Source organism: Catharus ustulatus, chromosome 23 (genome assembly GCF_009819885.2).
Source record: "Catharus ustulatus isolate bCatUst1 chromosome 23, bCatUst1.pri.v2, whole genome shotgun sequence".
NCBI lineage: Eukaryota > Metazoa > Chordata > Aves > Passeriformes > Turdidae > Catharus > Catharus ustulatus.
The window spans coordinates 8,394,639-8,417,568 of NC_046243.1; the positions used below are offsets into that span (position 1 = coordinate 8,394,639).

Genomic DNA, 22,930 nt, shown 5'->3' on the forward strand with positions numbered 1-22,930 from the left:
ATGTCACTGATGCCAGAGCTCCAGTCCACTCCATCCCTTCAGGGATTCCAAATCTTCCAGGGCAGCTGATTTGCAGTTGAAGCCTGGAGTGCAACCCTGCCAGGCATGTTTGCTGCAGCTCCAGCTTTGCTGGGGATGTTTCCACCCAGGTCTGATTAACAGCAGCAACAAGCACTTTTGAGCCATGGAAGGGAACCCCGGCAGGCAGAGTGAATGTTCTTCTAACTGCTCCCACAGCCTTGTCTCTCTACGAGACTGGAGGGCAAACTTTCAAATCTCTTCCTTCTGCTGCAGCACATTCCAGCCCTGCAGGGGAGCCAGGCTTTGGAGTGAGCACACAATGCATTTGCTCTCTCTTATTTATGGGATAACAGAGCAGGTGCTCTGTTTCATGAGACAATAATCAGAGTTCCCAGGTGGGTAAAATCAAGCCCAAGTAATTAATTTCTGCAGAAGGAATTTATTAAAATATTTTTTAAAGGTTCCCCCTTTCTCTCTGTGTTGCATTGTGAGTAGTGGTCAGAATCAATGAACCGAAGCTGTCCCTCCCTTTTCTCCCTTGCTGCTCAGAGACCCTGTAAATCACAGAGAAAATTATATTATTTTTAAGCAGCAGAAAGGAGAGACCACATTTCTGCTTCATTTTTGTGTGATGTCTAATACAACAGCATCCCAGGGACTCCCAGATCGGATATGAATATAGATAAACAAAAATCCAGCCACATCTAATGCCTTGACTTCAGTCAGATGGGCCATTAACAGGATCCCAGGGTGTTTTTACACTCTCTTGCAGCAGAGATATTGAATAATACTCATGAGTGTTCTCAACATTAACATTAACCTGTAATTTTGGGGTGTCTGCATTTGGGGTGTCTTGCACTCCTGTTTTGGGCAGATTCTCACTGCAGGCCACATGAACACCATCAAAGGAAGCTGCTTCAGCCTCCACATGGGATCTTCATCCAGCCCTGGACAGGGTTAAGCACCCACAGGATTTACACCCCAATGTGCTCAATGTTCCTGTCTCCATGCAGACACAGACAGGAGCTGAGTTAACTGAATTCCCAGAACTGGCAAGCTGGGTATTAAAGTTTTCTCAGGATCAAGAAACACAGAATTGATACTGTAGGACTCTGGGAACTGAGCAGAAAGAGCTTTCCAGGACACAGCTGTGTTTTTCCATGCTTCCCAGGCATCCCACCACTCTGCTTATCCCAGGTGAAAGGTGCCTGGCTACCATGATCCAGGTGTACATCCAACCCATTCCTTCAGTCTAGGAAAAGGTTGTTGTCCACAGACTTGGAGAGGTCTTTGAACACCCCCTCCTGTTCCCAGCAGCCACCTCACACAATCCACCACTAAGAAATGATCCTGCTTAAAACCCTGTTGTGTTCTTTATCCCTGTTACTTCAGAATTTTGTCCCTTCAAAAAATAATAACAATTTAAAAAACCCTTTCTAACTTCCAGCATCAAGTTATCCATGAACAATTTGTACCATTTGCTTCAAAGCCAGAAACCATTTTCCCTGCAGTTGTCATCCCCTTGATGGATTTCTCCTTCAGAGTTATCCCAGTCCTTTACACAGCTTTTGCCAGGCTCACTTAAACAAGCTCCATTCTCATTATCTCCCCTCTAGAACAGGTGCTTCTTTTCCTTAATCCAGTCTTGCTCTGTACCCGTTTCAGGTTGGATTCAGCTGCTTTGGGATAAAGCCACTGCTTCTTCCAGTGGCATTAGCATCTCCTGAGCTCTGGAAGAGCTTTGTAAAGAGCTTTGGCAAGGTGCCACGAATTAAAGTCCCCCCACCGTCAGGACCTCTGCTATATCATCCTGATGTGATTTATATAACTGCACACAAATCCCCAGGTGTGGAGCACTGGGAGCACTGCCTGTATCTCCCAGGATCCATGTGCAAAACAAACAGGTGGGGATGGAGCACAGAGAAGGTCTTTGATCACTGATCTTTGATATCTGTGCTCCAAAATATTCTTTTTAGTGTTCCATGATCCCAGAATCATTGAATGGTTTGAGCTGGAAGAGACTTTAAAGCTCTTCTTATTCCCACCCTGTACAATGGACGGGGACACATTCCACTATCCCAGGGTGCTCTAAGTCCCATCCACCCTGGCCTTGGGCACTGCCAGAGATGGGGAGTCCACAACTTCTTCTGAGAAAACTATTCCAGTAGCTCCCAGCCTTCCAGGGATGGTCCAACCATTCCTTCCATTGCAGAGCCCATAGCCCCTGCAGGGGGAGGACAAAGCTATGGCAGAAAGGATGAGGAAAAAAGGCTGAAAGTGGTTTCAGGAAGGCCTGGGAACCCTAGCTGGCAGGAGCAGCTCCCAGCTCTCAGCTCTAAAATTGTGCCATGGATGTAACTCCACACCAACAGAAACCTTCGCACTGGAGCTGAGCCTGAGCTGCTCCACGTGGCTCATGCTGGGGAATTTGGTTTCTGAAGAGGAAACCTTTTATACTCTGAAGTCTTAAATACTATTGTTCCCTGTTGAGTGTGGGTTAAAAGAGGAAAACAGTGATGCTTTTCTCACTGGCTCTTTTGCAGCTCTTCCAAAGGCATATAAAAACAATAATGAGTCAGTCAAGCACTTTAAGTCAGGAAATGATAAATGAGACCCACTAAAACCCTTCTGTCTTTGCCAAGGGCACTCTGGATTATACTTGAACCTGTTTTAACCTTAGCACTTAACCTTCTTTTCCACAAAGTTGCCCTTGCATGCAACAGCCATGATGGAGCTCAAAATAACAAGTCAAAGGAATGATTCCCTGAGAGGAAAAGGAATATTTACTTTACAGTTAGGGCTAGGGTTTAAGTGAGTTTATGTGCTTGCTAAACTTCATAATGTTGAAAGAATGGAGATATAATTCCATGTTACTAGTAAGGGAGGGAGGAAAGGCATGAAACTCAGCATGAAAGTATTTTTTTATGCCAGCCTGGCATGAAAAATATGGAGAAAAGTAGACCTAAGCATTATTTCCAGCAATCGTAAAATCCCAGAATCATTGAGGTTGGAAAAGACCTCCAGGATCATCAAATTCACCTTGTGACTGATCCCCACCTTGTCCCCAGCCCAGAGCACTCAGTGCCACCCCCAGGAGTTCCTGGGACACCTGCAGGGATGGGCACTCCAAACCTCCCTGGGCAGTTCCAAGGCCTGAGCACCCTTTCCATGGGGAAATTCCTGCTGGTGTCCAACCTGAGCCTGCCCTGTTCCTTCTCCTCCTGTCCCTGTTCCCTGGAGCAGAGCCCAACCCCCCCTCACTGCCCCTCCTGTCAGGGAGTTGTGCAGAGCCACAAGGTCCCCCTTGAGCCTCCTTTTCTCCAGGCTGAGCCCCTTCCCAGCTCCCTGAGACCCTCCCGGTACCTTCAAGGAATGGGCTAGACATGCTAGTGTGGCCCTTTGAGAATATACTCTGCTGCTCCCCTTTGCCTCCCTGCATCTCCTCTGCAATCCCCAGCAGTCCAGGCACTGCTCCCAAACATTCCCCTTCCCCCAGCTCTTTTTCCCCTCCCCAGGTGCACACTGGGAGGACAGAAAATCCCAATTTCTAGACACTCAGCTCAGGAGCAGGACACCAAACCTCTGCTGTGGGGATGTCTAGCTGGATCTAGGAAATTGTTAAGGTTAGAAAACACCTCTGAGATCACCAAGTCCAACCCACAGCACCACCACTATGGTCACTTTTAACTCTTTCCTCAAGTGTCCATCCATAATTTTTTGAACACTTCCAGGGGTGGGTGGTGAGTGCCCTGCTCTGCCTCTTATCCTATGCTCTCCTAAACCTTTCTGTGAAAAAAGCTTCCCCAATTTTCCCTAATATTCAATCTAAACCTCCCCTGGAGGTACTTGATGCTGTTTTATCTCTTCCCCTTGATATTTTAGGAATGTGAGATTCCCTGTGAATAGCAAGGATGCTATTCATATGCATATGCCTAAAACTGGGATTTACTGCACCACTGTTGCAATAAGTGATACAAACTCATCATCTGCATCTTTGAATCATCATCTGTGGCCAGTGGTGTCTCTGGAACCTGAGCCGGCCACCTGTGTTGTTTTAGAGTCTCTGTGTTCCAGCCCGAGCACTGGAGAAAGAGTCGGGAGACTTCTTCTGTTGTTTCCAGAGGTGTTTTTTTATCTAATCTAAAAGCTCTTTCCCTGACCAGTTGAGGTTCCTTCAGCAGGCCAGCCCCAGGCACACTGCTCACCCCTGGGGTGGTATTATCTTTTTATACTATAAACTGCATAAACATTATTTACAATTATCTTCCAATACCTATCACTTATATTGAACAGTCTGGTTCTGCTCTAAACCAATCTAAAAATGCCAACATCACCTAAAAGATGGACGCTAGGAAGAAGGAGAAAGAAGGACAGAACACGCTCAGGTTCCTCCACCTTGACTCCAGACCCTAATTATAAACAATCTTAAAAACCTACTTTTTCATCTTATAATAATCTGACTTACACTCTACTTATTTTTTGTGACTTGTAATTCTTCATGTAAAGGTGGTAGTTTTTCCCAGGGAGAGAAATCAAAGGCACAGGGGTTTTGGGCACTGTGCTGAGGCTCCTGAAACCCCTGCCTGGGTCTCGAACCGTCCAGGGAAGCCAGAGGAATGTCTTGGGTTTCTACAATCATCATCTTTGACAATCAGGCGCCCCCACCTTGACTGACAAACACCACATGGATGAGACAAGGGAAGAACCCTGGTGCACACCAAAAAGCTGGAATATCACACACCTGGATGTGCCTGCACTGAAAGAGCAGAGGAATTTTATTCCAGGTAAAAAGTACTGCAGAGAGATGGATCTGCTTGGGCACAGCTCAGAGGAGGGCTGAATCAAAGGGTTTCTCAGCACTAAAGCCACAATGCTGGTGTTTGGTTTTGTTGGGTTTAATGAAAGTGTGTCTACAAGAACATACTTGACTCAGACACTTATTTCTCCTCCTGACAGAAAAAAAGAAAATGCACGAAAAGACCAGAATACACAAAGGGGTCACAATAACTGTGTTAACAACTGACAGCTCTTCCCAGGTTTCAAGATTACTTTGCTAATGGGGACTGTACTAACCTGCCCGATTTCCAACAAAATAAATGGTCACCACATTTCCCTGCCCCTGGTAACTGAACTGTCTTTGCTTGATCTCCAGAAATGATTTGTCACATGAATTTACCTGTGCTTTAATGCCTGGTGTTAGATGGGCTTGAAATATGGGAGGAAAATATGCTGCAGTTAATTGTTCCAACAAACAGCCATGGGCACCCCCAATGACGGAGAGATTTAGGCTCAGAAATACCCATCAACATTTAACAGCATTCCAAAATGGAAGGGAGGTAGACACTTTACCTCAGGATGCTGTTCAGCCTGCAGGCACTTGCAGAAGCTATCTGGAGTTTCTAGAGCTACAGCAGCTGGGGTGCTCAAGTATTCTGTATACCTGATTTGCAAATGCACTAAGGCTTTCAAAATGCTTTTTGAGTGAAGACATTTGTAGAAAAATCTGTTTGGTTTAAATTCCTTCCAACCAAGAATGATGGATTTTCTCATGTCTGCACAAAATCACAGTCCATGTCATTCTCTGCAGCAGGTTAAAACAATTCCCCTCCCTTAGTTAAAGTTTAATCAATTTTAATAATAAATGTTTAACAGCAAACATAAACCAGAAAACAGCCCTTGCCCTGAGGAGATGACAGTTTTATTGCCAATCTAAAGAGTGGAGTGAAAGCTTTGGATTGACAGGCAGTTGAGGAGGCTCCAAGCTGGACAGGATTTCCCACCCAGCCCTGGAGGAGTTCGGCTGCAAAGCTGAGGTCACTCCATGCATTCCGAGTCCTGCAGTGCACCTGCAGCACTGTGAGCCAGCTCCCAGTCCTGGGAATTACTCAGAATTTGAAACAGAAGAATGTATGAAGACTGTGTTCCTGAGGATTTTGTCTTCCAACCTCTCCGTTCTCTGTCCCAGGCTCCTTAGGACCCCCAGAGCACCATCAGAACAAACCAGGAGGAGCTGACCTGCACACCCAGGACCTGCCTTCACACGTGCACCTGCCCTGGGATGGTTCCCCATGTCCCTCAGGGAGCACAGCATCCTGCTTTGATCTTGCTTGTGCTGTGCTGCCAGAGAAGTGTGAGCTGTTTCATTATTGCCAGGCTGCTCCTGGAGAAACTGGGGCACATGTGTTTGTTGGCCAGCTGGTCCCTGTCAGACATAATGTAAAACACAAGCACTGACCCTGTTTTTCCTCCCTGGGCTCCAGTTTGGGTCTCTCCCATCTGCCAGCTTTTGTGAAACTTGTAGAAATCACATAGTTTTGATATTTCTCCTGTTCTTTCAAACAAAGGAAAATTGCTGAAACCATCTCTTATCAGGAAAAAAGTCTAAAGCCATCTCCAGAAATCTCAGAGGTCGGGCTGTCAGAAGCGTCATGCTCTGACTGCTCTTTGAAAGAGGAGGCTTGTTTGAAAACAGTAAATTAAATCCCCCTATTCAGGGAAAGCCAGACATGAATATGTAACTCAGGGCTCCCCCTCACTAACCTCAGATGACACCAGGGTTTGCCTCAAAACCCCTGTAAAATAGAACCTGGGTGCAATAGAACCTGCTGACCTACAAGAGCAAGATGTAGAGGCAGCACATGGTGAAAAGTTCCCCAGCTCTGCATCACTTTATCCATTACTTAATTATGAACCAGACCATCCATTTCATGAGGTATCCCAAGGTTTCAATGCTTTATTTTTCACTGAGATTTTAATTATTTTCGTGGAAAATAGAAATGCTTTAAGACAAAAAGCTTTCATTTTTCACATGGGAAATCTCATCCCAGGAGACACGCATTCTTCTGGTATCATGCACAAACTCCATGGAAAAATCTTTTCCCTCTTGATCTCTTTTTCCCTGGAGAGATGCAGATGTACAGAAACATCATCACAGGACTGACCTCTGAGGGTCTTTTTGTTTTACCAAGAGATAATGAGGAGAGAACGATTTTTGCAGGCATGGATGCAGCTGCGGAGGTTAACAGAGGGATCTCCCCCTCATTAATGTTGTTAGGAGACAAACTCCACTGGGGTTCTATAGAACTGGGACTGCTTTGACAGCCTGGAACTTGTCTCCTCCCACAGCTCATCCTGGACTGCCATGTACACTCCCTCCTCTCTCCGTTCCTGTCCTGGAATGACAGGGCCCTATGAGGGACTTGTAGGATTGGTGTGGATCAGCTGCAAACCCCTGTCATGCCTGACGGAAACAAATCCATTTGTTATTCATGTGGATGCCACATGTATTTCAGGAGATGCTTCATCATAATTTAGCATTAATTAATGACTATTTAGAGTGATCCTGCAGGATCTGCAGAAGGGATGGTTTCTGCAGCATCTGAGGCCAGGGTAGAGGATGAAAAATGTAGCTGAATCAACACAGATCAATCTTAACATCCAGCATAGCAGCTCCTTCTCAGCATCTCCACACTCTGGTCATGCTATCCATGGAAACTGTTCCCAGCTTTTACATAAAGATTGGCTTAGATGGGAACATTGCTTGAGAAATGACCACAGCAACCTCAAACCTTATGGGGAAACTTGCCTCTTTTTTCATAAAAAAAAAAATAAATCCCCAAACAGTGGATGTTTCAAAGGAAGAAATTAATATATCAGGGTTGTGTGACTGCTGTACCACACCAGCAGCTCCTGAGCAGAAGAGGACACAACATGTTATGTTCTATGAGATCCTGATCCCCACCCCTAACCCTAATCCCAGCAGTATATCCAGAGAAAAATACCAGTAGGGTGAACAGAAACTACACTTCTGAGCAGAATTCTGGTTCACCTGTTCACAGATACACCAAAAAATCTGCTAGTGAATGTCAGCCCCCATCCAAGGTCCCCTTCAGCTAAACCTTCCCAATTACAATGGCTTAGAGTCCCTCCCATCTCCAAGCACATAATTACATCTCTCATTCAGGGTGAAAATGACGCCTCTCTGACATTCAGCTTTCACATGTTCCTCCATCACTGGAGAACTGCTGAGGAGTTCATAGCTCTGGTGACACCACTTCACACGTGACAGAGCCGTGAGCTGCTCGTCCAAAGCCTTGCAGGTGGCACTGGAAGGGATAGAGAGACTTTCCTGGATGTCTCAGGATTCACCATCCATTTCAGGCCAGGGAGCAGTGGAATGTCATATTGGAAGTTTAGATAATCAAGGGTTAAGCTTCTATTAATTCCTCCCACTACTCATTGATCTTCTCTATAATTAATTTAGTCCTGCCTATGGCAACTGCAGTGATGTTTGCTGGGCTGTCGTTGAGCAACCCCATGTGAATCCTGTCCTGTCCTATCCTCGTGCTGTTCCAGAGGTCCAGCTCATCATTTTTTACTGAGCTGGGAGAAATCTCCTGTCACGGAACCCTTAAATTACCTCTCTCACAGTAACACAGCTGAATCACCAGAGAGCATTTGCTGGGGTTTATTTATTCTCTTCTCCTGGCCTAAGATTAATATCCCTCAAACCTTCAGGTGAAGCAACAGTTTAAATCACTGTTATGGGATTCAGCCCCTTTCATAAAATGAAATCCCTGCACAAGTCCTCCACCACACAAGCGTGGGATTTCAGAGAACCTGGAAAACGAGATGGAATGAGAAACAAAAAAATGTCTAAATGGGTTGCTTTGATTTTCTTTTTCCAATAATGACAAAGCTGTTAAAAAGCAAAATAAACTTTAATAGTTTTAAACTTTAATTTCATTTTATTTTCACTTTAATTTCAGGAAGTATTTTAATTTCATACCCACCTTCATATTACATTTATATATCAGTCTTCATCACCATTGAAACACCATAATGAAAACTCAGTTTTATAGAGCAGCTAAAACTTGATCCCACTAAAATTTCTATGATTTTGGACCTTCAGTGGTTTAGTTTGGGGCTTTTGTGTCTTGGTTTGGGATTTTTTTCATACAGGCAAGGAGGACAGACTCAGCACTATTGGTTTACCTCAGGAAAAACTCAAATTCCCAAGAAACTCATACTGGAAGTGAGATCTGGACAACTTTTGGACTGACTGAAAGGGAAGCCTACAGACCTGGCATGAGACAAGAGCCTGGAATCTCCTTCTCGTACAAGGTCAGACCAGTGTGGGGGAATATTTGAGGAGGAGATGAAATTTGACTCAGTCTTTTTCACTTCTGATTTTCTTTTCAAATTTCAATCTCTGAGGAAATCATGAAGCAGAACTGGTTCCTCTGATGACAGGAGCAGACAACTGAGCAGCTCCTCTTGCACATGAGCATCCCTGATGGCCCCATTCCCTTGGATGGGATCCTCTGGGAAATCCAAGTGCAGATTAAATCTCCTTTCATCCATCTCACCCTGGGCAAATATATGTGCATTTTCCATTACCCTTCACTCCTTCATTTCAGGCTCCTTGCGTTAACACACAGGCTAAATCCTTCCTTCCATGGCACAACAGCAATAAATTATCAAAACATTCTTCAAGTAATGGCATGTGCTTGTTTGTAAATATTCATGGCTGGGTGGAGATAGGTTCTTGATGGCCCTGAGCACACTGGTGTCAGTCATGCTGAAACAACTCTCAGTCTCTTTTACCTCCAAGGGGCGATTTTGTTTTCCTGGTGCAGGTCTCATACCTTAATTCATGGCAGATGGAGTCAGACATGACCACCTCATCTACCTCATTTTCCTTCTTAGCTTATTGAGCTTCTGCTGCCTGAGAGGTTTCCTCATGGATTTCCAGGGGTCAGGAAATCCCAAAAAGCTTCTAGAGGACCATCCCTCAATAAAGTCAATCTGTTTAAGGCTTTTCATCATGACCTCTCAGCAGATGCAGGTGCCAAGATCTGAGTCCTCCCCACTCCCAGCTCTCTCATAGCTGTCATCACTTTCTAGGCAAGAAAGTTTTCCATGGGTCTTTTTTTCCAAAGAGCTCTTCCTATGGAACACTGCAGGGTCTCATCAGCCCAGTAGGCAGAATCCGTTTTGTATTTTTGAGTCCCATATAGAGCTGGTGTAGCTGTGGCAGCAACACAGTCACCTGACACCCTGCTCACACCTGCCTTAGCATGATAGTTTATCCCCTTCATTGCCTTCACCCTGACCATGCCAATGATAGCAGGACTCTTCTGCAGGGCTGACCTGAGCCTGGCTGGCACTCCAGGCATAAATCCCTGTGACAAATGCCTTTGGGAAGGCATAGGAGGGACTCCAGACCCTGCCAGAGGAGATGGAGATGCTGTGCCTGACCTCCCCATCCTGCGCCTCCTCAAGAGCTGCCAGGCACATTTTGTGTCAGCAGGAGATGAGTGATGGATTTGAGGAGGGCTTTTTTAGGGAATCGCCACTGTCTGCTTCTAAAGCAAATAGGGATAGTCAGGAAATGAGAAAAGACAGGGGTTTGCTCAGAGAAACTGTGGTGGACTCATTATGGAATCAGAGCTGTGAATGCCTCAATGCTCAGAGCAGACAGAGCTGTCAGCAGCTCTACATTTGAGGGCAATTTTTGTCCTTAGGTCAATAATGCATACTTGAACTTGTGCATAGTGTTCACAGAGAGGAAGGTGATCGTCTTCCCAAACTGGCTTTCATTTCTCAGGAAGACTGAGGGTAACCTTGAGAGCAGGTGAGAGATGTGTAGAGCTTGTCAGGGTTAGAGCTGTGGTTTCCATCTCTGTTGGTGACACGAACAATGGGATTGAGGGCACCCTCAGTAAGCTTCATGACACCAAGCTGTGTGACATGCTAGAGGGAAGGGATGGGATCCAGAGGGACCTGGCCAGGCTGGAGAGGTGGGAATGCGTAACCCTCACAAAGTCCATCAAGGCCAAGTGCAAGGTCCTGCAAGGCTGTTCGGCCTGGAGAAGAGAAGCTCCAGGGAGACTGATCTTTAGAGCCCCTTCCTGTGCCCAAAGGAGTCCAAGAGAGATGGAGAGAGACATTGGAAAAGAGCATGTAGGGACAGAACTAAGCGGAATGGCTTTAAACTGAGAGAGTAGGTTTGGATTAGATATTAGGAAAACATGCTTCCCTGTGAGGGTGGGGAGGCCCTGGCACAGAATTTCACAGAATGACTAAGTTGGAAGAGACCTTCAAGATCACTGAGTCTAACCCATGCCCCAACACCTCAATTAGACCATAGCACCAAGTGCCACATCCAGTCTTTTTTTAAACACATCCAGGGATGATGACTCCACCATACGCACAAGATGCCCAAAGAAGCCGTGGCTGCTCCTGATCTCTGAAAGTGTCCAAGGCCAGATTGGACCAGGCTTGGAGCATCCTGGGACAGTGGAAGGTGTCCCTGTCCATGGCAGGGAATGGGACTGGATGATTTAAAGGTCCCTTCTAACCCAAACGATTCCAGGGTTCTGTATTTCCATGAAAAAATTCAATGCTCCAAAAGCAGGAAAAGTATTTAAGACCCACAGATATGCCCCTGCTTTGTCTTATAAAATCATAATTCAGCTTGGAAGGCACCTCAAGAGGCCAGAGGCCCTCACTGAAGTCAGACCTGTTTTCTTTTTTAATCAGCTGGGAATTTCTCCTGTTTCACTTCATGAGAACCGGTTTAGATTTTTACCAATTTCTTTGAGGTCTTTGGGGACCATAGACCTGGAAGTCAGATCCTCTCAAGGAGGGCTTAGATTAAACCCACAGCAGTCACACCATGATTTTTCACAGAGCATCACTGCTCTTGGTTAGATAAACTCAGGAGGGGACATCTGGGACGTTGCTCATAATCTGCGAGAAAGACTCGAAGGGGCACCTGCATGGTGGGGATATGGACAAGCTATGTTGTTCCACTTTACCTCTCCAGTTGGAAGCCAGGCTGGGTTTTTTATATATTCCTTGTATTTCCTGGCCTTTACGTCTAGCTTTGGACATGACTAGACTAAGTCTGGTTCCTGCAGAGAGAGCACAAGTACATGTGAAAGCTTCCTCTGGTTTTACGCTCCACCCACTGCAGACAGAAAACTGTACCCAGAAGAACTCATCCAAGACCAGTTGTCAGGGAGACCCTGTGACATGAACTGTGTTAGTCACAGAGAGCCACAGGCGAAGGAGGCACCAGGACATGGCGTCTGGAAGACATTTATCAGATTTGTTCTCTGTTGTTGACAATCTTGGCTCTCCACAGCTTTGGGCACTTCAGTTCTCAGTGTCAGTCTGGGAGAAATGAGCTGAAGCACAAGAAACTGCACTCAGAGGTATTTCCAACTCTAAGAAAAGCCTCACACAATTCCCAGGACAATTCTGATAAATCCTGGCAGCCCTCAAACATCTTCTCTATCCTTGGAACTCCAGTGACACCCCTCCTTGTTCAGCAGTTCTTCCCCATCCCAAGGGCAGATTTGCATTTTGCTCCAGCTGCTATTTAGAGTGCAAATCCCTGGGCAGGTGGGGTGTGGAGGACAGAGGAGCTCTCATCTGGTCTCCTGATGAATAAGTCTAACGAATGGGAATACCTCAGAAGTGAGGAGTGGCTCTTGCTCTCCTCCAAACCAAGTGCCAGCTGCTCCAGCAAGGGACGGCTGAGCCAACATCTGACTCTTACACACACAAATTCTTCGTCCTTCCTCTCCCAGGGCCCTCCCCGTGCCCCATCTCCCTCGTCATTCATCCCCCTCTGCTCTCCAGCTGGCTCTGACACTTGAGCCGTGCCTGTTCCTGACATTTCCCACTTGTTTATTCCCCATCCAAAAACCCAAGTGAGGAAGGGTGGCATGCCTGGCTAAGAAACATAAAAACACAACCAAACACAGCCCTTTTCAAAGATCATTAAGGAGACCTGTCACTGCTCTGGTTAGGTCTGCAGTCAGATCAGCATCCCCAACGTGGAGCACCAATGTCCCAAGCTAACAACACAACCTACAGCCCATTTCTGCAGTTTCTCTGCTTTGAAGTTGTTTCACCCAGTGTTTATACTTTCAGTATGTCATAGTTTGATATTGGCCAAAGCCAGATATTCATGAATGTAATTTGTTTACCCTCTTCTGCTACAATTGGGCAGAGAAGAGAAACAAAAAAAAAAATTAAGAATTAACAAAGGGTTAATGAGTTAAGGATTGGGAGAAAAAACACTCCAAGGGCAAAGTAGGTTTAAATTTAGAGGTATAAAGTAAATTTATTATCAACACAGTCAGAGGAGGATAATGAGAAGTAAAATAAGCTCCTAAAACACCTTTTTTTCTCCTCAGCCTCTCCCTCCTTCCCACCCACAGCACAGGGAGTGGGGGTTTTGGTCAGTTCATCACTTGAGATCTTCATCTGTTCATTTAGGGAGAGGAGTCTTTTCTCTGCTATGCCATGGGGTCCCTCCCATGGGCAAACAGTCTTCCCAAAACTGCTGTGGAGTGGGTCACTCGTCCATGGGTGCAGTCCTCTAAGGAGAGGCTGCTCTAGTTTGGGAGCAAGGGCACTCTATCTCTAGAACTAGGGACCCTGTCTCTTTATCTCTAGAAGCAAGGTCCCTCTCTCTCTATATTCAGTGTCCCACTGGATCACAGGTTCCTTTGGCATCCACCTTCCCCAGCATGAGCACTTCTCCTATGCGCTATGAGTGGCTCTCTACACACACTGTGGACTTCATGGATTACAGGGATTACATGGATTACAGTTTGTTTCACCATGGTCCTCACCACAGCTTGCAGAGGAATTTTGGCTCTGATGCTTGGAAAACTTCCTTCTGCTCTTTTTCCCACTGACCTTAGGGACACCATGTTGTTTTCCCTCACAAATCCACACTTCCTTCTCTTCTCTGACTAGAAAAAAAACTGCTGTTCCTAAGTACCGTTGCCAACAAGTTCCACCAGTTCAGAGATTCCTGCAGGAGCACTGAGGAGTCGATTTGTCTTGGTTCCACACTAGTGAGTCTCTCGCTGTTTTTCTGGTGCCGTCCATTCAACCCTGCCACCATCCCATGGACAGTGGGGACTGCCAGGCTGCTGGCACTATTTAACACCTCTCCTCCTGTGGGGCATCAGGAAGGAGTAGTTGCTGCCACCAGTCCTGCACTTCTGCCCACGGCACGGCTGGCTAGGGGCGGCCAGGCAGGCAAGGCTTGCCTTGCACTACACTGAGATGGCCCCAGTGGCAGTGCCAAGCCATCCCTGGGAAAAAACTGGCAGGTGGTGTTTGGATTTTCTTCTTAAATATGTTATCACAGACGTATTACCAACCTCTCTAATCGAGCTGGTAGCATGTCCATCTTCAGAGCCACCAGAGATTGGCTCTGTCAAATATGGGGAAGTTTCTAGTAGCTTCTCACAAAAGCTACTCCCTTGCCTCCCCCACCCCCCTCCCCAACAAAAAACCAGGCTGTGCCAAACCAAGACACAGTATTAAAGGATTTAAAACTGGATTTACCATGAAAAGACCCCCCTGAAGGTCCACAGCTTTCATTAGATTTTAACTCTATTAAGTCCAACCCAGGAATGGCTTTTCATGAGCATTGATCCCAACTGGCATCCATCCATGAAACTTCCTGCAAAATATAAAGCATTATCCTACCATTTTTTAATAAATTAAGGAAATACAAATGCCATAATTGTAATAGGGAACTACCATAACCATAAATCCTTATCAGACAGAGAAATTTAATCCAGGAAAGAACTGGGTAGAATGAGGGTCTGCATTACTCAAGGGCAGGGTTTGCCAGATACCTGAGCCAGGAGCAATCCACCTCTTTTTAGACACCCAACGAGACACCACCAGCAGCAAAATGGCAATACTGCACTCCCTCTGTGCCTGTGCGCACACCCAGACCTTCTAAAGCACCTGCAAAATGGAGATATTCTAGTGCAGACTGGGAAGGCTGCACAGAGACCTGATTTCCTACTGGAAGAACAGCCTTTTTTTGTACAAGTTATCGCTGAATTGCACGTCTCATAATGCCAGATCTCATTACAGCATCTTAGATTCTGGAGGAAACTTTGGAAAAGTTTGACTCTTCAGAAAAATTGTTAAATAGAAAAGTAATGGTTTTCAGAATCAAGTACGCACTATCCTGACCTTTTTTCTTGAAGAAAGTGGAAGTTTTGTAACAGATGAGAATGGACTAGTTAGTCTAAAAAGCCAAAGTTATTCACTAAACATTGTCCTGATAGATACACTAGAAAGAATGGCAGAAAAAAATGTGTATAGAGAAAGCCAGATAGATTGACAGAAACTCATGTCTTAAAATAGCAATATTCACATGAGATACACTTCATTTTGTGGACTCTGTCAGTAGAAGAATGTGTATTGAAAATAAATTAATCCTATCCTTCAATTGTCATGGCCACTGGCAATAAATAGACACCTGATGAGGCAGAGCATGCACAAGGGAAAAGTTTGTGTTAGCTCAAATGATTGGATGTGTGAGGAAGCACAGCCCAACACTGCATTTAGCAAATGACCTGACTGAGGATCGTGGTACCACCCCAGACACCCGAAACATCCCTCAGAGCAACGAGCAGGCTGTGCTGGGCAGGGCTGTGCTTCTGGGGAGCATTTCTCAGCAAGAGGGGGACTGAGGCATCCCATTCCCCTGCTGCTCACATTCCCAGTTTCCACTCCAGGCCATCCCATCCCTCACTCCATGTTTGCACCACAGGCTGAAAGGGTTTTCAGAGGTTTTCTCCCCGTTGCCCCTCACATTTGCTGGGTCACACACAAAATCCTCCTGTAAGTGTCCCCTGCCACTGCCCAGCTCATCCCAGGCTGGAGCAGTGAAGGACCACAAGCCACAACAGCAGCCCAGCAGTGTGGTGGGGTGTGGTGGGGTGTGGTGGGGTGTGGTGGGGTGTGGTGGGGTGTGGTGGGGTGTGGTGGGGTGTGGTGGGGTGTGGTGGGGTGTGGTGCCGTGCAGACAGATGAGCCCAAGCTTTGCCAGGCTCAGCAGCAGTGGGATGGAAGACCTTGATGTCACGTCGAGCAGCAGGAGCACAGCTCCTCCAGGAAAAGGCAAGGTCATCTCCAACCAGGACCTCCTGGGGGAGCAATGCAGAAAACAAGGAGGGGATTTCCTTGGCTGCTGCTGTCAGGATTTCCTCCTCCAAATACTCCAAGGGAATGGCTTTGCTAAACCTCATTCAGCCAATTTTCTCTTCTTCACTTGCATTGCCTACAGCAGAGCTCTGCATTATCTTCTCTGCTGTTCTGTATATGGCAATCAGCACATCCTGCTGACACCTGGCTGTTCCCTTTGGGGTATTTCTGCAAAAAAGCTGCAGGGACTCACTCCAGTGAACAGACCTTAATATGGGAAATGTTATCTGAGAAGTATTAGGGGGAAAAGGAACAGGAAGTGTAGGGAAAACCCAGCTCAAACCATGTCATTAGAGCAGTGACAGAGGATTTAAACAGGGCAGTGGAGGAGGAAGGAGGGTAAAGTCAACTGTTTTCAATGTGCCAAGACGCTGCCACTCCAGCTCCTGCTCTCCCTGCAGCAGCAGCACTGTGGGCTTTATTCAGGGACACCCTGCACACAAAACCCCCCATGTACCAGAAGGCAGAGCTGACCAGAGGCAGCACAGCACTGACTCTTCCAGCAGCACCTTATTGCAGAGTTGCTGTTTGGTGCAGCCCTCTGCTACAAAGCTCCTGCCTTCTCTGCTCCTAGCTGCCAGAATTTGAGGAGTGTGTATAAAAACCTCATAGTTCTCCACTCTGCTGACATATTGCAGAACTGCCTTGGGATTTACGCCGTTTCCCTTCAGGAAACAAATCAGGCTTCAGTGATGACTCTTCTCCAGGGGGTGCTTCAGCAGGATGAATGCACTGTCACTGAGCCTGTGTGCAATAGCAACAGGTTGGTGGTGATTAAATGCAAAATTTATCCAGGTCATGAGGTTCTGATTCAGCCTGGAGGCTGCCCAAAGACCTTTACAGCATTCTCCCTACGGAAATATCTCTGAGACGTAAAATCCGGAAGGAAAACAGAGTTGTTGTGTCTCTATTGAGCGCTGCTTCTGGGATTTCTTGGGGGATTACCTGGAGTCAGTGGGACTGAAGTCCTGCCTCTGCAAGAGACAATGTGTCTGCTGGCTCAGGTAGGAGCTACTTTGCAGAATGGGCTGAAGTATTGCACTCAATCTCTCACCTTGACAAGGACAAGTGCTGTCCTGTCTCTTTCTAGCTTGCCCTGATCTGTTTTAACAGAGCATTTATTTGGCAGACAGGGAATGTTTGTCTTTCTGGAGACTACAGTATCCCCCATGGAAAAAGAAAATTTTAAAAATCATTGTTTCAGAAACAATTATCTCAAAAACTCAATGGCTGGGGTGACACCCTGCTGGGTCCAAGGAGGGCTGCCAAGAGCTCCTGTCTTCCCTGAGAACAGGACCTGCTATTTAAAGTCCATTTTTAAGTCCTGCAGATGCTTTAAAAGTGCTGGTTGCTCCCTGGCTTTGAGGTTTTTTGTTTTGGCTGGTTCTTATTTCATTCTTGGTAAGTCCACAGGCAGAATACCTCCCGCTCCCCACACTTTGCTACAGTCAAGGGAGATCTGTCCATACTCGTGGGATCTGACCTCATTCCACAACTTGTCCGTTCCCTGGACTTTTGCATCTGTTTCTCCTTTTTTATCCCATTCCCCAGACTTGCTCACACATGGCTTTTCTTTAGCAAGCTCCTCTCCTTGGAACTTGGTTGATGCCTTCCTACAACTTGGATGGCCCAACCCCTCTCAGACCTGCCCAGGGAGCAGAAACAAGGGAATGGTTTGCCTGGATATCCAGTCTGAAATAGGCACAGCATCCGAGTTATGCAAAGGCAATAACTGAGGCATAAAATTCTGTGTTCCTGCTCAGAAGCATAAAGAGAGCATAGTCCAGGGGATGGCAATGACTTTGGAGCTGGAGACTGTTGGACTCATTTGCTCCGAGATCCAAAGCAGTGCAGAAAGAAAATATTTCCTTCTCCCAAAACCAGACAGATTCTGCTGATGAACTAGGCGATCACAAACCCTGCTCAGGACCTGCTCACTGCAGGACACACTGCAATTAGCAGAACAAGCTGAAGCACTCCCAAGAAAAAACTACCTGAAACCTATAACATTCCTGACTCCAGGATCTCAGAGCCAAGGCACTGCCCAGCAAGGCCTGAGAGCATAGTGGGACTTAGCCCAGACCCCAGCACCCCCCAGCTCAGCCAGGATGGGGCTCAGCCCCCTCTGCAGTCCCCTGTCCAGTCCCCTCACCTGCCCCAGCAGCACAGAGGGGCATCACTTCATCCAGACAATCTCCTAGTAATTTTTATTTTCCACTGACACGTTTACCACCATAGCACCCAGGCCAGCCTGCATTGCCATCAGGGTGCCAGCCACAAGCTGGAAACTCGGCAGCAGCTGCTTCCCTCAGGATGCTCGAGTAGCCGGCTCACTCCATCTTCCCCCATCTCAGATCAGACTGGGATCAGAGCTCAGCCTCTCAGCAGCTTTTCCTCTCCTCTTTCCCCTCCTTTCATCTAACACAGCACAAGAAGGACACAACACCAGGCAGGTACCCAGCTGCTACCCAGACTCCGCAGCAAACAAGGATTTATGAGGCATGAACACCAGGAACAAGAGGAAAAATTTCTCCTTCCACAGTTCCAGTAAAGCTGCAAACACCTGGAGAAATACAACTGGACACTGCTCAGACCAGCCCCAAGAACCTGCCCTTCTTGCTGGCTCTGTCCAGCCCTCTCTGCTTCCTTCAGCTGGATGACATCCACTGGCCATGGCAAGAGACCCTCAGGCCCCCTGTGACGCTCAGCAGCTGACCCCAAGCAGATACTGGGAACCGTGGGCCTTATGCAGGATGGAGGCTAGAACTGCTACAAGCCCATTGCAGGTCTGGCCCCACAAAACCCCCATTAGTACTCCAACAAAAAAACTTCAGCTCAATAGGCTTCCTCCTGCTCCTCCTCTGCCATGCCAGAGCCTGGCAGCCACAGCCTCATCACACCAGATCCACATAATTTGGCCAGTGACCTCCAGGGCTGTCCTGGTCCTGCAACACCATGGTCCACATGCCCAGAGAAGAGAAAAGCAGAGTGTCTGCTCATACTCACAGTTTTGAAGTCCTTGTGGTTGCACTCTTGGCCTCTGAACTTGCAGTACAGCATCATATCCTTTAGGTCATGGCCAACCCGTGCCAGGAACTCCTGCATGCTGAAAACTTTGGGTTTATACTGCTTAAAGTTTGCCTTTTCTTGGAGGATGGCTAAGACAGCGGGGTCAGCCAAGTGAGGGTTGGGGATCTGCAGGTTGACGTCCAGCAGAGCCAGGAGCTCTCCAGCATGGTATAGGTCATTGGTGGTGAGCTGGGAGAAGCGGAACTCATTGAGGTTACAGATGGTGACGGCAGGAAACACCAGGCTGTTCGCCACCACCTCATCCACTTTGGTCACATGCTGATAGGAGAAGTAAAAAGCCACCCTATCTGAGCTCTCCACCAGGAGGAGACCCAGCGAGCCCACAAAGGCCAAAGTCCAGAGCAGGCGCCGGATGGTCACCGGCCCGTAGACAAAGACATGACGGATCCCATGGAGCGTGGTGGTGTTGGCAAAAATCTGGATGCTGGAAGGCTGCAGGCTGCCCATGCTGCCTTCGCTGGTGCTGTCCTTCAGATCCATAGTTCATTTAAATCCTGGTCCTGCTTTTTGGGTCAATCTGAAGCCAGAACTGGGATCCAGATCTCTCCCCTCTCCTCCCCAAAGTAATTAAGCCCTTTTAGGGGCGGGCAAGGGAAGCAGAGTGAGACCAGCTGCTGCGAGTTTGTCCCACGAGCTCAGCAGTAGCTTCGTCGGGGTAAATATTTATATAAAATCCATTCAAACTCTCGTTCTTGATTTCCTCGGTGCGATAAAGAGGGCTGGTTTTATTTAGGGAGACACCAAGGTGATGTGGAAGAGATGTGGGTGGGCAGCGAAAGCTGAGCCAATGGCAATAAAGTCCTCCCCCTGCACACACACAGGCACACACGCGCCGAGGGGAGCTGAGATTAAGTGAGCGAGCCTAAAACAAGCGGAGGCAGCTCGCAGGCTGTTAACTAGTGCGGAAAGCCGAGGATGCTGCTTCCCGGATGTCTTCAGCCCGACCGGGAGATGCTCCCCGAGCTCCGGGGATGCGACTGCAGGATTTAGGCATCTCTCCTCCTCCCCACTTCTCCATTTTGGGCAGAAAACACCACCCTGTGCTGTCGGTGTGATTTGCAAGGGAAAGGTGGGCAGCTAATTCAACGGGAGAAATAGGAGAGCGAAAGAGGGAGGGAAAAGGAAAGGCTAAAAATGAAAAGGGAAAGCTGAAAAATGAAAGAAAATGAGAGGATTGCTGCTCAGCTCCGTGCATGCACACACACAGATTACAAAGCGGTGGCATGAACCCGCTTCTCCTTCTCACGGCAGCTCCGAGCAAAACCCAGTCAGGGCTAGACCCGGGGAGAGGCAGCGGAGGGGCTATAGCATCTCTCATCTCTCCTCAGAGCTTTCCTTCGCTGCAGGACTTTCAGGGAGAAGCGCTGGGAGCCGTGAGTCACACATGGATCCAGAGCCCCGCGGCAGGGCAGGGAGGGGGAGCTGCGACTCGAGACCCCCAGCTCCAGCCTGGGCTGAGTCTGGACGTGGCTGTGCCTCGGCGGGGCTCGGGGGCTGTGCCCAGCAGCTCCTGAGCCCCCCGGCTCAGCCCCCCGAGGCTCGGAAGACTCTGAACCAGCAGGATCTCCAGATGCTCTGTTTGCCGGTGGAAGGCAGCTGTGATGGATGTGTTAGGGGACGGCGCTCCCAGATGTGCATTCAGCCGGGAGACTGGGATGGAGGAAGGAGCGGAGGGGAGGAAAACCGAGTTTTCTACCCAGGAGATGCTGCAGATCCTGTGACGATGCCTTGGTACAGGAGAGCATCCGTGCTGTGACTGGAGTGGGAATGAGGGGGATCCATACCAGAGGTGTGAGGTGCTGGGTCTCAGCAGGGCCAGAGTAACTCCCTTCCATATTGGCTCCATGAACAGCAGGGGTTTTGCTTGCTTTTTTTCAGATCAAGAATTAAACCCAGGATTTCTGTCTCTCTACAGCACCCAGCCCTACAGCAGGTGAGGGTCCCAGAGCATGGAAGCTCTTTCCCAGAACGTGACTTTCCTAGGTGGGATGAGATGGAAGCAGAGGGTTGAAGCACAGGCAGAGCCTGTCACGATCTCAGCCACTTTTAAAAAACATATAGGATAAAATGAGCCCGGTTTTTGGATTTATAACCCTTACTGCTGTTACCATGACAACAGACCATTTGCACCATTTGGCCCCTTCACCTTTCAGGTGCTTGACTTCACTGATGGAGCCCCAAGACTCTTGTTCCCAGGCGATAAGCCATCCTGTCCTCCCCCTGACGATTTTCACACAGAGATAAGATAATTTCAGCTTTGCTGTCTCCATTTGGCCTTGGCAGTCAAACACAAACCCAGCTGTGGCATCCCTCAGCATAGATGTTCCTATGGGAATATCTCTCAGTCTGAACTGCCCATACCAGCCCTGCTACAAAACTGCTTTCTCCATTTTACACCGGAGAATCTGAAGCAAAGAAAGGACAAAGGATTTGGAACCGTTTTGGGAGCTGGTTTTCCCAGGAGGACTTTTCAGTATGCGGGGTTGCTGCCCTGAAGCTGAACACTCCTTCTAGTACCGGAGAAGGCTCCAGTATTGTGTTGTCACGGATGGCTGGGGTGCAGAGGGAGCAGGAGCTGCCTCCAGACTCTGGTTTCATCTTGTACAAATCCACATCAGCCCTGAAATGCAAAAAAATGCTTCCTCCTCCTGCATCTGTGCCTGTGAGTGAAGCCAGGCTATCAATACAGTCCATTGATGGCTAAACAGCTGTGTTCCATCTGCATTACACAGAAATTCAGACAATATGCACAAACCGGCACCTTGTGCACTCTCTTTCCAAGAAAGTGGAAAAGACAGAGCTGAGCACAATTGGGTGTGTCCAGAATTAAAGCAGCTGAGGACAGAGTGGCCACAGCACCCTTGCTCCTGGCTCCAGACCTCACTGCCTGTCTCTCGTTATGCTCACCACTGCTGCATGGTCAGAGACAACATCCTTCGCCTCTAAAACACTCCTGGCTCCCTTTCCTACCCATTCCCAGCACATCTGCAAATCCCCCTCCCTTCTCACACCTGCACTGGCCAGCGTGTTAATGCTTTCATTTGTTCCCCATGCGCTGCCTTTGCAATCCGGTTTGCTGTAATTCACACCATAAACCATCTGCTATGATTTATTGTTGAACGGTGCAGGGAGCTTTGGCTGCAGCCTGGAGGGAACAGCCCCATGCCCAGCAGAGCTGCCTGGCACTGGTTCTGGCACCTCTGAGGGCACCTCAGAGGGCAGTTCTACTCCACTGCCCCTGGGACGGGCACAAACCAAGGTGAAAAATCACAGAATCGTGGAATGGTTTGGGTGGGAAGGCATCATCTCATCCCACCCTCTGCCATGAGCAGGGACACCTTCACTATCCCAGGATGTTCCAAGTCCTGTCCAACCTGGCCTTGGGCGCTTCCAGGGCTGGGCCAGCCACAGCTGCTCTGGGCACTGTCACACTCTGGTGAGGGCTGGCTCAGGCTGTGCCCAAGAGCTGCCATCAGCCATAATATCCTGGGAGCCAAGGAAAGCAGTGGCTGGAGATGGGATGTGGGGTAACACTAGCGAGGGTCAGGGACAGGGGATGCAAAGGCTGGTAAGGGCTGATGGCCGCTCGGGCCACCCCTATGAACAACCCCTCTAAGGGGACATGCAGAGGGAGGACAAGGCAACCTAGCTGGTCCCATAAACCCCCTGAGGTGGCAGAGCCCAGCCAAGGACACCTGCACTAGGGAACACTCTGGGAATGCAGAGCATCTCTGGCAGGTGGAGGAGCTGCTATGGGAGCTCACAGCCCACTCTCAGC

General features: G+C 48.0%; 1 protein-coding gene across 3 annotated transcripts in view; it reads right to left on the minus strand.

The window, feature by feature from the left end:
• Positions 1–19,903, minus strand: part of LOC117006607 (acid-sensing ion channel 2) — a 387,177-nt gene extending 367,274 nt beyond the window's left edge. For 2 of the 3 annotated variants that reach the window (XM_033079138.2, XM_033079139.2), the window contains exon 1: positions 19,069–19,903. In XM_033079138.2, coding sequence (XP_032935029.1) covers positions 19,069–19,632 — 564 coding nt within the window. In that variant the 5' untranslated portion in view covers positions 19,633–19,903. The remainder of the gene's footprint in view (positions 1–19,068) is intronic. The other variant, XM_033079140.2, reaches the window with a different exon arrangement.
• Positions 19,904–22,930: the final 3,027 nt, after the last annotated feature.